General features: G+C 40.0%; 1 protein-coding gene across 2 annotated transcripts in view; it reads left to right on the forward strand.

Annotated features, from left to right (window-relative positions):
* Positions 1–14,041, forward strand: part of NEK5 (NIMA related kinase 5) — a 46,123-nt gene that overhangs the window by 18,246 nt on the left and 13,836 nt on the right. For both annotated transcript variants that reach the window (XM_074378112.1, XM_045514079.2), the window contains exons 9-18: positions 206–406; positions 481–562; positions 1,914–2,047; positions 4,132–4,313; positions 6,202–6,268; positions 7,092–7,208; positions 8,190–8,276; positions 9,818–9,910; positions 12,030–12,110; positions 12,334–12,402. In XM_074378112.1, coding sequence (XP_074234213.1) covers positions 206–406; positions 481–562; positions 1,914–2,047; positions 4,132–4,313; positions 6,202–6,268; positions 7,092–7,208; positions 8,190–8,276; positions 9,818–9,910; positions 12,030–12,110; positions 12,334–12,402 — 1,113 coding nt within the window. The remainder of the gene's footprint in view (positions 1–205; positions 407–480; positions 563–1,913; positions 2,048–4,131; positions 4,314–6,201; positions 6,269–7,091; positions 7,209–8,189; positions 8,277–9,817; positions 9,911–12,029; positions 12,111–12,333; positions 12,403–14,041) is intronic.

The raw sequence follows: 14,041 nt of genomic DNA on the forward strand, positions 1-14,041 counted from the left end.
AGGTAAAGAAACCTTGTTTTAAATAACATGACATCTCATTGAATAACTGCTTACAATATCTACTCATGAAAGATTAGTTGATGAAAATTCAGGGCGGACTGTAGCACTGCTAACTAAAGCTTTAAAACATGGCTTTGTTTCTTGACGTTAAATACTAGTATTGAACTTTTCTCTGATTTAGTATCATCATTCCTTGTCCTTTCAGTTTGAGGGTAACAACTTACACCAGCTGGTTCTGAAAATTTGTCAAGCACATGTTGCCCCAATATCTCCAAGGTTTTCCCGGGACCTACAGTCCTTGATATCCCAGCTCTTTGAAGTATCTCCTCCAGATCGACCCTCCATTAATTCCATCTTGAAAAGGCCATTTTTAGAGAAATTAATTGGCAAATACTTGACTCCTGAGGTGAGTTTTGAGGCAACTCTGGATTTTGGCAGAGATTTAGGCTAGCAGGCCCTGACACAGATGTTTGGTTTCAGGTCATTCAGGAAGAATTCACTCACAGCCTCATACATAAAGCAAGAGCGTCTGCTTCTCAACCTGCTGGAAAGGTGGTCCAAGGTAAGAATGATTTAACCATGCAGTCAGAAAACCATGTGTTATGTGTCTCAACACAGTGACTTATAATATATGATTGACAACATTAGGAGGGAAATTCCTCCAAACATATTGAATGTGAACTTTTAAAAGATATGAACAGTATAGGCAGGAGAAAAGTCATCTTGTCGAGTGGTGACCAGTGGGTGTGACCATGTGTCTAGCTCATGCCTGGCCTGGAGGATTCACCTTCTCTCTTCTCATCGGTCAGGAAAATCTGATGAAGCAGTGGATTTGCTGATAAAGAGATATTTGAAGAGCTAGAATCCAAACCTAACTTTTGTGTAGGGAAGGGATAGAGCGTAAGAGAAGATCCACAGACAGACACAGAATCATGGGAGGAAGCTTATTTTTTTGAAATAGAGAGGATGGACTGGCAATTAAGAGTTTTCTTGCAGAGACCCATTGGAGCTGAAGATAGGATCTTGGACCTAATCAGTAACAGTGGGAGAACAGTTACTATGTGATCCCCAAAGAAAGCAGGCGATACTTTATGGCAATGATAAATAGACAAGCAATTCTAGTAGTGGTTTCGAGAATCAGCTGATGAAGTGTGTGTGTGTGTGTGAGAGAGAGAGAGACAAACAGACAGACAGGAAGACATTCAAGAATAGAAAAATTACTAATTCAACTGATACTGTGAAATAAGAGCCTTAGGATTAGCCGTAACCAAATGTCTGAACTTCAAGGATGAGGAGTAGAAAATCTCTCCAAGAAATCAGTGATAAGGAAATATTCCCACTAAAATTGAGGAAACTTATAAAGGGGTGGTGAATGATTGATTCCTCCATGTTTAATTTGGTTTGACATATTGGCCTAGACCGAGAATGTTTAGAAAGTAGGTAAGTAGAGGACGAGAGAAAGCACATTGTCTGCATTTCTAATATGGGACAGACAGGAAAACAAGAACGAATTTTGGAGGTGACAGACACAAACTTATCAGAAGACCCACTCATCCTTTTCCAACAACAAGGCGACATAACCATGTGGCCTGATGACCCAAGCTCTGATGACTACGTTTAATTACTTGTGCCATTATCTTACATACATTGTTTCTGTCAATGTTAATATTAATTTCTAAATTTTTTAAAAAGTACCATTACGTTTTACTAGAAATACATAAAGGAACCCTGGAAAAAAATGGTTTCCTCCATTCAAAGAAAATGCGTAGTAATTTTCCATCAGCACTTCTCTCCGTGGCTAAGGTGAACTTACTGTGTTATGCATTGCCTCTGATGCATATGCTCTCACAAGTGTAATATTAAAGACGTGGAAATTTTTAAAAATTGAAATTGTTTTATTTTGGTTAAATAAGATTCTAAAATACAGAAAGTGAGATTCCAGGGAAAGTGCCTACCAAGATCAAAGATATCAGTGCCAACTAAAAGGAAGGACGTATTATATAGAAATGAATGGAGACCACCAGCTGGAGCCCTGAAGCCAGTATCTGTAAGTCATGTTGAACCCTTCCTCTGGGTTTTTAGTAGATGGTATGTTCTACAGAACTACTTGTACGTGTTCATGAGGTACAAGGTCATTACTTGGGGGTTCACTAGTTTTGTGCTTGTAATAAAATTCTTTAATGAGCATTAAAGTGGCACTTCATGGGGCAACTTCTAGCTTTTATGTATTTTTTAACAATGCTGTATTTTCTTAAGTATTCTACACATCAGTTTCAGTTTTCTTTTTATAATTCAAAGACTTTTAATTTCTTTGAATAAATAAGGTTCTGCACAGCAGCAGAAAACATTATGTATTTTATAATTTTAACTCTGATGTGTATATATAATTGAAAATTTTTTATTACGTAGTCATTGTTTTACTTCCCCCAGAGTTTCTTTATGCCAGTTATTTGAATCCACTTCAGCAGTGTTGAATCTTTTAGGTCATGCTAGTGAAATGTTTCTGGTACACGGAAATGGCTACTGTATTTTAATTAAAGAATTCTATTTTTAAAGGAGACTCATAGTATATTTAGAGGAACATTTGGAAGTATATTTTCTAAGTTTTTACTTGCTATGTAGACATTTTAGAACATGTGTGGGTGTGTAGATAGGTTTTTGAAACTATTAGTTAAATTATTCCTCTTATTTGATAAAATGTGATTTAATTTTATTAAAGAATTTTGAGAGTATGTTGTGATTTAGAATACTCTATAGCAAACCTGTAGGAGACAAAAAAAAAAAAAATCTAAAAGACTCAAGGATGGATTAAGTTAGGAGAACATATTGACATTTTTTTAATCCTTTGAAATCTGCTAATGCACTGAAACGAATGGGTCTCTACAGGAACCACCTCTGGTGTTCTCATTACCATTTGAGATTTTAGAGAAAATCCTAAAGTAGCTTTTCTTTTCCGTCTAACACTTTTCTCCATTTCTAGCCATTTGTCAAGTAATTAGTAGTACTTTCTTTGGGGCTGTACATAGATAAAAATTGTAAAACTAAGAAAACTACTTCACACTTTAAAAGATTTTTAAAATAAATATGTGACATGTTTAGGCTAAGAAGCCAAAGTTTATACATTTACTTTAATTTTTGAATAGAACTCTAGGAATGCGCCATTTTTTAAGTTAAGGATGGTCAAATATCTGCCATTCCATATGGTTCAATCTTGTCTTTATATAAATGAACCACACAGCACTGACAGGAGCACAGAGTATAGTGTGTTACTTCTTTACAGTGAGGAAATTTCAGTTTTAACTTTTTGTTTGGTTATTCATATTTCCAGCTACCAGTTCCAGGCCTTTCCAACGGTTTGATATATATTTTTTCTCTTTTGTTAGCCACCGCTAAGCAGGCAGCATTGTCACAGTGTTAAATAGACCCTACTTTGCTGTTTAGCAACAGGGTCTTGACTGGTTTTCATATGTTAATTTGGTCTAATTCTAGTCTTCCAGCTCAGTGGCCTCTATGAAGTCTAAGATAAACATTTGTTTCTGGTTCTCCTCCTCTTTTCCTGTTCTGGTTGGGAGGGTGGAGAGATGGAGCTTGGGATGGTAACATGCCTGTCCGGAGCTGCTACAGGACTTTCCTGTGTTTACGCGGGAGGAGTGACTCTGAGTGATTCGGCATCTTCTTTCCTTCGAGTCATGTTGCCATTTTGTATTTAGCCAGTTTATCAGAACGTGTTGCAAATCTCCAAATTTGCGAGGCCCACAGTAAAGTACAGTGTTCTCCCATAAAGTTTGGAAAAGTATAAGTAAGTTTACAAAAGATAGCAAATAATAATGCTGAGTTTAGTTTCAGATCTTGGGTTGGATAGATACTCACTAAGTATTTTTATATATGATCCATAGTCATGCCTTGGCAAAATTATAAACTTCTATGCTGCAGTACTTAGACTTTTTAAAATATTTTTCAGTTCAGGGTTTGGGGATTCTAAAACTACTTTACTCTGAAAACAAGTCCAGGGCAAAAACAACAATATACCTTCTTCAATGCCCTGCCTTAGCTATGGTCATCTCAGCTAATCTTAGCAGTGAGATTTTAATCATGTGTTTTTAAAAGTCTCTCTTCTTTTTAATCCCTCAGATAAAAATGGCAGAAAGGACCAAACTTGCTGTGTGTGGACATTATGATTATTATTATGCCCAACTTGATTTGTTGAGGAAGAGAGCCCACGGACCAAATTACCACTATGTTCCTCAAAACGATACCAGAGTTGAGGAGAATTATAATCAGGAAGAACGCCACAGTCCGCCTCCAGGTCAATGGTAATGTCGTAGTCTGACTTAAACTTTGGTCCTCTGAAAACATCTTGACAGATTAACATTTATTCTGAAATCTTTCCAAATTCTCCTAAAACATCTGGGAAGAGCTTACAGACTCTTCATTTAAAATACTTAACTCACAGTTCCCTTGACCCTTTTTTATCTCAGGTCTGATGTAGCTGTTCTTACTCATGTAGACATTTAACTGTGGGCATGGATTCATACTCTGGAATTTTTTATGTTTTTTTCTGTTTTCTAGCAAATTCCACGATCCAGGAGTGATGAAAATATTTGTATATGTATCATTTTCCAAAGAGGTTTTTAATATTAATCAATAATAATTGAATTGTTGTCAAATGATAATTTGAGACATATTGAAAAGTGAACATATTCATTCAGCATTTATATTCTTGGGAGTTTGGATGTATTAGAAAGAAACTAATATAATTACACTGCTCTTATGGTGGCCTTTTAAAAAGTTTATTCCATAACAAGTTTCTGCAGATCCACGGTATTTTTTAGTGTTTCATTCACACTGATGTCAGGGATCTTGTATTCAGAATATTTGACCCCCATCCACAGCTCTGAAGACCTAAGTCTGAGAGTCACTTTTTAATAATGTTTTTGCCCTCACATTTTTTTTTTCAGGTTTGGGAATTTGCTAACTTTTGGGGTCTATGGTTATTTATTGTTGAAATTTTGGATGAATAATAAAAAATACGAAAGACTATGTGATTGGTGATCTCACCAGATAGCTAATGAAAATCAGATAAGTCAGAACAATAAAATAAGGATTTCTCCAGAAATGCATGATGGGAAAAGTAGATGTTATATTTTATTTTGTTTCTTAATTAATTAATTAATTAATTAATTAATTAATTTTAGTAGATGTTTTATTTTTAAAGCTACGGGTGCTGTTATGGTTTTATCCATCTTCATAACACATTTTTAATGATCACCATGATCACCAGCATTATGTATTACACTAGTTCAAATTACAGGATTCATACAGGACTCAAGTAATGAGTGACATATATTTTACATGTGAACTAGGTGCAGCCACCAAACTCCCTTTCCCTTTTCTCCGCCCCTGGGAAAACGTGTCTTCCACTCTTTGTCTAGATATGGGAGCTGTCAAACTATCAATTATTTTGATTACATATGATTTTATCTCCTACACTCTCACATAAAATGTACTGTGATCTGAAATGTGGTGGGTTTTATGTAGCAATAATCAGTAATGACAGAAATTCTTCGCAGGAAATTCTGCAGAAAGATAGGTATCTAGAACATAGGTGTAAACCTGAAAATAGTTTGACCAGAATTGACTAGAACTGTGCTGGAAAAATACTTAATATTGTGAGAGATGGCTAAAGCCTGTCTCTGTATTCATTAAGCATTTGTGTGCCCACGAGAGGAGCAGAGGTGAAGGGAGGGGCCCCCATCCTGCTCAAAAGGAGCTCAGAGTGTCCTGCGGGAAATAGCCAAGCAACTGTTAGTCAAATCGGCGTGACAAGGCTGTAGATGAGACACCTGCACGCAGCATGAGAAGATCCTGCTATGGGCTTTTCCTTTTTCCCTCCAACATATTATAGACTATGGGTGGACTGACTCCTGCCCTGAAGAAAAATCACTGGATCAATATTTTTCTGTTTTTATCCTCTCCTGTATCCCCAGTTGTCACTGTTCTTTCTACCTCTCTTTCTTCTTGATTCCAAAGATCTTCTTTTCCAATGTACACATTCTGTGACTTTGAACTACTTCTTGAACTCGGAATTTCAAGCCACTGGTGAATTGTGAATCCTATTACAAAGCTGAAAACTCACTTGTCAAATCGGTGCCTAAGACTAGTTAAAATTTCCACTCAAGTTGAATGTTTTTGTTTCCTAAGGCCTGCTGAATACCTTCAGAGGAAATTTGAAGCTCAACAATATAAGCTGAAAGTGGAAAAACAGTTGGTAAGTAAACTGCCAAATTGAAGAGGCCATCAGGAATTTTCTGCTAGTTTCTTTGTTCATAAATATTCATGGATCCTGAAGTCAAAGTTCATTCCACATAGATTAAGACTACCCTTCAGCTTCCCCAGTTTTTAAAGCTAAAGGGGAATAGGCTTCAATTAGGGGCTGAGAAGCCTAGTTCCTTCCCTGGCTCCACCGCTTGCTGTGTGACCTTATGCAGGACATACCACCTCTCTGAGCCTCTATTTCCTTTTCTATAAAAGCTGTAGATGGGCTTCACGGTCCCCTTCAGTGCTGCAATTCTTCATTCTGTTTTATTAGAATTCTACATGTTTTTTAGAAAATGACTATTGTATTTTATTGGAAATGAAAGTTAACCTTTATTCTTAAGGATAGTGTCAAAATTCTGAGGCTGAGGGAGACTGGATATGCATCTTATTTCTACTGCTCTTATTTTGAGCTGCTCAACAGCTCTAGTTATCTTCCCTATTTAATCCCCTGCTCCAGGAGTTGCTAAACTTTTACAGAACTTTGATTTCACAATTGTAGTTTACCAGTTCAGGAAAGGAATCCAGGCATCTCACATGGTAGCATAAAATATCGACTGCTTAGGATAAACAACACAAATGGTTGTATTCATTTTCTTTACTTTTAAAATATTTTACATTTAAACTAAGAAAATTCTATGGCTCACTATAAAAAATATCTCCCAAATGCTGGGATTGATGATATTATTATTATTTAAAGAATAAGGACAAGGTCAAATCGTAAGATGTTTCCAGAATGCAAGAACGCTTTGTAAATTATTTCATTCAAATGATAGGGTCTTCGTCCGTCTTCTGCTGAGCCAAGTCACAATCAGAGACAAAAGCTAAGAAGTAACGGAGAAGAGCCTGGATTCCAGGGACTGCAGTTCAGGAGAAACGAAATGAAGGAACAGGTTAGAAACAGTCCTCTTCCAGGGCTACCATTGTATTTGTCTCGTTGTCTTTTGTGCTGTAATGAGGTGTTGCCCGAGAAGGCGCGTTAGCCAAGTACTTGTTGGACATGCTGGTGAGAAGCACCATCCTGAGGGTTTAGGGGAGACGGAGATCTGCATTTCACCTTCTCAGAGAATGCAGTGTGGCTGCATTCATAAGTCTTTTCCCTTGGATTAATAAACTGTCCATCCTTAACATTTTTGAAATTTCTGTTGGCTTCCTATGGCTGTCTTAATAAAGTACAACAAATTGGGTGGTTTAAAATAACAGAGATTTATTTTCTCAGGGTTCTGGAAGCTTAAAGTCCAAAGTCAAGGTGTCAGCAGGGCCATGCTCCCTCTGGAACCTGGCGGGGAATCCTTCTTTGCCTCTTACTAGCTTCTGGTGGTTGGTTGGCAATCTTTGGATGCTCTGGCCTGCAGCTCCATGACTCCAGTCTCTGCCCTTGGACATGGCATCCTCCCGGCGTGTCTATCTTCACCTGGCTGTCTTCTTAACAGGACACCAGTCATACTGCTTTAGGGACCTGCTCTACTCCAGTGTGACCACATCTTAGGTCAGCTGATCACATCTGCAGCGACCCCATCTCCAAATAAGATCACATTCTGAGATACGGGCGGTTAGGACTCCAACGTATCTTTCTTGGTATGGGGGGTGGACAGATTCAACCCGCAATTATATGTGGAAGTGGGATGTATAAAGTAATTGTCTGTCATTAACACATTTGGGGTTGTATATCAAAGTGAGATCGTCCCAAGAGACCTTATCCTCACTGGGGGTGAAGTACCACAGCCAAAGCGTAAGGCAGGTTGCCATTTTCAGGAGTAACAGCCTTCCTCTTAGGATAAATCACACATTTCTAAAATCGTAGGATGTATAGAGATTATCCTGTCAAGTTGTTCACAGACATTTAAAATTTGGGGATTGGGATTACTTTCTAGGAATATTGGAAGCAGTTAGAAGAAATACGCCAACAGTACCACAGTGACATGAAGGAAATTAGAAAGAAGTTGGGATGTGAACTGGAGGTAAGTCAACTTACTCTCCTAAAGGAAAGGTTTGCTCTGTTGATTTAGCGCTAAATAAATTGAGCAGGTGTTAAAAGTCATGATCTTCTTATAGAAAAGATAAACTTTATCTTGTAAACTTTTTCTTTAAATAGGAAAGCTGTCAGATTTAATGGAAGCCTCGCTTTATTATGGTTTACTCGCGGTTACACAGGGGGATGGGGCTGTCTGTGATTCTCAGTTGAGTGGCTGTTATTAAAAGTACTGGATGACTGTCTTCCCCACGAAGCAGTCAGTAGGTATTGACTGAGCAGCTCCTTTACCCCAGAACTGGATTAGATGCAGGAGGTAAGTTCATGCCTGCAAGGTAGGAAGAGACAAGCATCTATTGAATTCAGCTATATTGGCACAGTCATATGCAGGAGTAAGGTTCGAAAGTCCGCATCAGGCAACGTTTGAGAGCAGTTCCTTAAAGGCACCACGTTGGACTCTCATTCTTCCATCTCTCAGATCATCGCCTTTTCAGCAGAGCTCCAGGTGAGGTAGCTGGCCTGTATTTGGAGACCACATTTCACGAAAAACACATGCACATTTAAACACTAGAAATACCCTCAGTGCCCTGGGATGCTCCTCCTATGAGGGCCTCTGGGCACCGAGCACCGCCGAGGACACAGCTGGCCTCCGGTCTCACACGCCTTTGAACTACACACTTGTTGACTGCTGAAATTAACCTTTCCCTCCCCCCCACGCCTGAGTGCAGTGGATGAACTAATACAGGTGAAATGAGCATGAGGGACACTTTACACTTCAGCTGTACGTACTGGGCTCTGAACTAGAGCTTTCACATACACTGTCTCCCTTACTTCCCATAACAGAAGCTGAATGCCTCATCCAAAGGCAGATATTAGATATTACAAAGGCAGACTAAGTAAGCGTCTGATTCTAAGACCTCTGCTCTTCCTGGCAGAGACCCTTCTACTCATAAACAATTGGAAAGATGAGACACACATGGATGAAGCAATGATGGAATAAGGCTGAATCTAGTTAAACCCTATGAGTTCACGGGAGTGATGGGCAGGATGAGCAGGTGGAGGGTTTTTATGATAGAAAAGAGGTGGGGCCCAACTGGCTCTGAGAGGGAGAGTAGAACTTGGAGAGGCAGAGCTGAGGCGGAGGGTGCGGGAAAGAACCACGCAAAGCTTCAGGCCTGGATGCCCGGTGAGAGGGGCAGATTGGAGGTGCTTCTCTCCAGAGCAGAGGCTTGGTTGATGGTGGGGAGCCTCGTGCCATCACCAGCCCTATTTTAAAGGCAGGTCTGCTATGGGAAGCCTACATCCAGGAGCGATGGGTAGCAGACTTTTCTAGAGAGAGCAGGAGAGAAGCACGTGGTACCAGTATCAGCCACAGGGAAAAGCAGCACGGAGAGGGCCCCCTCCGGCCACTCTCCCTGCCCATCCCCTGGCCAGTGTGTCCTCACCAGATCCGGTTCAGATCTAGTAGCCTAGGTTCAGAAAGGGGCCTTCAGAGCCAATCTTGCTGACTGTGTATAATTTATTTTGAAGGAGGACTCAAAAATAAATCCTAAAACCTATTTGGTGAAGAAGAGCAACCTGCCCGTCCACCAGGAGGCCCCCGAGGAAGAAGCCCCCGTGCAGGTGATGGCTATTGTTAGATGGTGCTGGGTTCCCAAGGAGTTTGCTCCATCCTGGTGGTTCCTACCCCTCCCGGAGTAGTAGAACCATGTGCGAAAGTTTCAAAAATCTCAAACACCTAGGCTCTGACCCCCCCCCCGGTGGTGGAACCCAGGCACCCTGTTTTCAGGAGCTGGCTGGGTGAGTGAGTGCGCAGCCAAGTTTGAGAACTGTTCCTATGAGCTATGAAAGTTCCGTTTTCTGGTGGTGGTTGAAACAGAGCCTCAGACACATTGGTCAGAGCACCTGAAGGTTAATTTCTTCTCTGTTTCAAACTTCCTCTTTTGGCAGGAGTAGGGAACTGGGCAGAGCTGCATGGCAAGAGACGTTTCTTTTCCTTCTGGGAGGTCTTTCCCCTTCACGGTCAAGGTGCCCTGAGGGCTTGACTGAGGGCAGGTGAGAGGAACCCCTGTTGAGTGAAGGCTAACCGGCCTCCCTGAGTATTCTGCTTTGTGAAAGACTCAGGGACCTTTACAGGTGTCGAGAGCTCTAGAGTGGACTGAAGTCGAATTTTCCACCCAGTGGGGTGAATGGGGCTTAAGGGTCTAAGAGTTGTATTTTGAGGGAAATAAAGCAATATGACACTTCTCATGCAGTTGAGATAACCAGGCCACACAGTCAAATCGGACAACCTACCTCACAAGTATAAATAAGATACAGAAGTCATAGTCCTGCCTTCAGAGTGCACAATATTGCAAGGCAGGAAAACACCCTTCCCAGGGTTGCAGGGCAAACAATCGGTAATGATTCAAACTGACAGATGTGGTACGTGAAGTCCACACAAAGAGTGTGGTACACAGATGAGACGGTAATTAATTCTAAGGGGAGGTAAAATGATGGAGAGGAAAAAGCATTAAGAAATACACACACATATACCCCCAAGGAGACTCATAAGTTTCTGGCTCGAAAGGAGTAGCACCATTTACCGAGATGGGGAAGGGTGGGGAGCAAGCCAGTGGTGGGGGCACTCTAGGGTCCACTTTGGATGTGTGGAGTCAGGAAGGTATGAGAGGTGGCATACCAGCTCCGAGGCCTGTGCCCTGCTGCTCACTCTGCCTGGAACACGCTTTGCCCAGACTTTCATGTGCCGAGGTCCAGTATCATTCCAGGGCTTGAATCAAATGCCATATGGGCTATTTTCGCTTTTTTTTGTCCCCTACTCATTTCCTATGCTTTTACCCTATTTTATTTTCTTTACATCACTTAACACCCTCTGAAATGATGTCATTAGTTTGCTAGCTCATTTACTTATCTTACTCCAGGAAAAGGTCAGTTCTGTGTCAGCAGGGACCTTGTGGTCACGTGCTGCACTGACCCACTGTGTAGGACAGTGTCTGGCCCATAGTGGGCGCTCAGTATGAATTTGTATAATGAGTGTTAAAGTGAAGATGGTACCAAACAGGCACCTGAAAATGTGAGTCTGAAGCTCAGAGGGGAGGAAGGATCAAACCCGAACGGATGCGTTTAAGAGTCACTGCATAAAGATGGCATTTAAATCCATGGGAATTACTGAGCTCTCCGTGTACTGAGGAAGAGAAGGCCAGAGGGCCTAGGACTGAACCCTGAGAAAGCCCAGCATTTAAAGTTCACCTCTCAATCATTCCTTTGAAATTCTTGTCGTTACTTTTACAATCTTCTTCTCGTCCTCCTTGATGTTGCCCATCAATTTTTAGAGCCCTCTCCTTGCTTTATACTATCATGAGCTCTGCACTTTTTTGTTTTTCTGATTACAATCATCAGCCTCTTAAGGGAGGGATCTTATAATCAAAATTATGTTCTTGAATTAGATGAGGTTGTACTGGACTGGAGTGGTAGGCACTGTCACATTATAGAGTTTTGCCCATTGCAATGCCAGTGTTAATTGTATTAATACTTCAAGTTAAGGGACACTGTGCCTTAATTTTTAGTGGACTATTGTTAGCTTTCCTTTACAAAGATGTGATTTTATTCTCAAATCAATCATCTGATTCAATTGAGAAATCAAATAATGTAAACAGACCCTGCTGTGAATTCAGGGGTTGTGAAAATATAATTGTTTGATCAGTATTAAATGCTAGATTTTAATTTGCCTCTAAATTTTCAGGATATTGAAAGAGACTTGAAACAAATTAGACTTGAGAGCATAAAGGAAGGTAAAATTCCAGAACAAAAATATAAAGCTAAGGTAATAAACATTTTATTTTAAAGTTTCATATTAAAAAACTGGCTGGGGGTCTGAACCTTGCAATCTGGGTTGCCTATAGGATTTAACCCCCTACTATTTTATGGAATTGCCTTATTTTGTAATGTTAGATTAATGGTTTTACCTATTTGTAATGTCAAATTGAGAGTTGTAATTTTAAGGTTTTTATTGGATTGCTAAACTAATATTTTTTTCTTTCTTCTAGAGAGGGGTAAAGTTTGAAATTAATTTAGACAAATGTATTTCTGATGAAAACACCCTCCAAAAGGAAGAGGTATGCCATTAAGTATATACTTTCATTAGTAGGGATGAGAAAAAGGGTACCTTAATACCGTGTTTCGTGGAATTTTCCCATGGAGGGTAGGCAGAATTTTCTAAAATCTTCCTAGAAGGCTCTCAAGTGTTCAAATGAGTCTTCCAAAATATTTTTTATCCTCCCATTCTTTTTAAAATCGAGATTATTGCCATAGATGAATTATTCCATTGTAATTTATTTATCTATTATAAGGGAGCCATTTTCCTCATAATAGTAACTTTTCATTACAGCCGGATTAAAATAGAAGACATAATACACAGTCGACAACTAATACACTCACCTAAAATAAACGAGCAGGTACCCTGAACCCATGTGCATTTACTTTAGATCTCGACTGGCTCCTGACAACTTTGCACCGGTCTTTGGGTAAATTTCAGTTGTGCACTTGGGCTCTCACTGAAACAGCAATAAATGCAGGAACACAGGAAACTCAAACCTCATTTTGTTACTTGATTTCAACAGCTTTTTAATCGCATTTTTTACTTAACAAATATCCAGTTCTACTAACAAATATCAAAAGTAACTGATTTGTGTTTCCATTTCACCATCTCTGAATTTCCCTTTTAAATTTAAAAGTTAAGTATGAATATGTGTAGATCTATATATTTATATGATATGATATTAATTATGTGCCCAATTTCTTTCTTTCATATTTTTTATTGGCTTAACACTTTTTTATGTTACCATTTCTTTCAGATGTGTGTGTGTGTGTGTGTGTGTGTGGGTGGGGGGTGAAGGATCAATTTTGTAAACAAATGTTTTAGAACAGTTTTAGGTTCATGACAAACTGAGCAACAGGTACAGAGATTTCCCATATAGCTCCTGCCGCTGCACCCACAGCCCCCTCTACCATCCACATCCCCCCCGAATGGAACATTTGTTACAATGATGAACCTACACAGACACATCATAATCACCCCAAGTCCATAGTTTACACTAGGGCTCACTCATTCTATGGGTTTTGACAAATGTGTAACGACAGGTAGCCAACATGATAACATTATACACAGTATTTTCACTGCCCTGAGAACCCTCTGTGCTCCACGTACGGTTCAGATTTTCACAGCACTCTGCTACATGAAGACTTCAGTCGAGTGGGGATAGTTAGTGCTCACATCTAACCACTAGGCCTCTATGTGTCCCAGAGCTGTGAGTGTCAGAGGGAGTAGCTCTGGGGACCTGTGTCTGGTTTGGGACCTGAGGACGGGTCCGGCCACAGTGCTTCTGTGAAGTCAGGCACTAGAATAAAAGAATGGAGTCCAAAAAGTTCTGTCCACCAGAGTGTTCATCCCTTGTTATTCTCTGCTTTGATCTGTTCAAAACAGAGTGATCACTTTAATATCAACTGTAGAACAGTAGGAGCAGTGTTAGGGACCCAACTGGGCACACTGTGTGCTTCAGGCAGGGTGTGGGCGAGCTAACTCTGAGAGTTCTATAGCTGGGCACCAACCATAGAAGTGATGACTGAAGGCAGAAAGTCTGCATCAAATGGGATCAGTGCTTGTGAATGCTGACCAGGAGAAGAAATGAACACATTCCTCTTTCTATCTTGTTCCAACATAGTTCCTGTTTTAAAGCCCTACTGATTTATGCAGTA

The sequence above is a fragment of the Camelus bactrianus genome, chromosome 14 (assembly GCF_048773025.1).
Source record: "Camelus bactrianus isolate YW-2024 breed Bactrian camel chromosome 14, ASM4877302v1, whole genome shotgun sequence".
NCBI classification, from domain to species: domain Eukaryota; kingdom Metazoa; phylum Chordata; class Mammalia; order Artiodactyla; family Camelidae; genus Camelus; species Camelus bactrianus.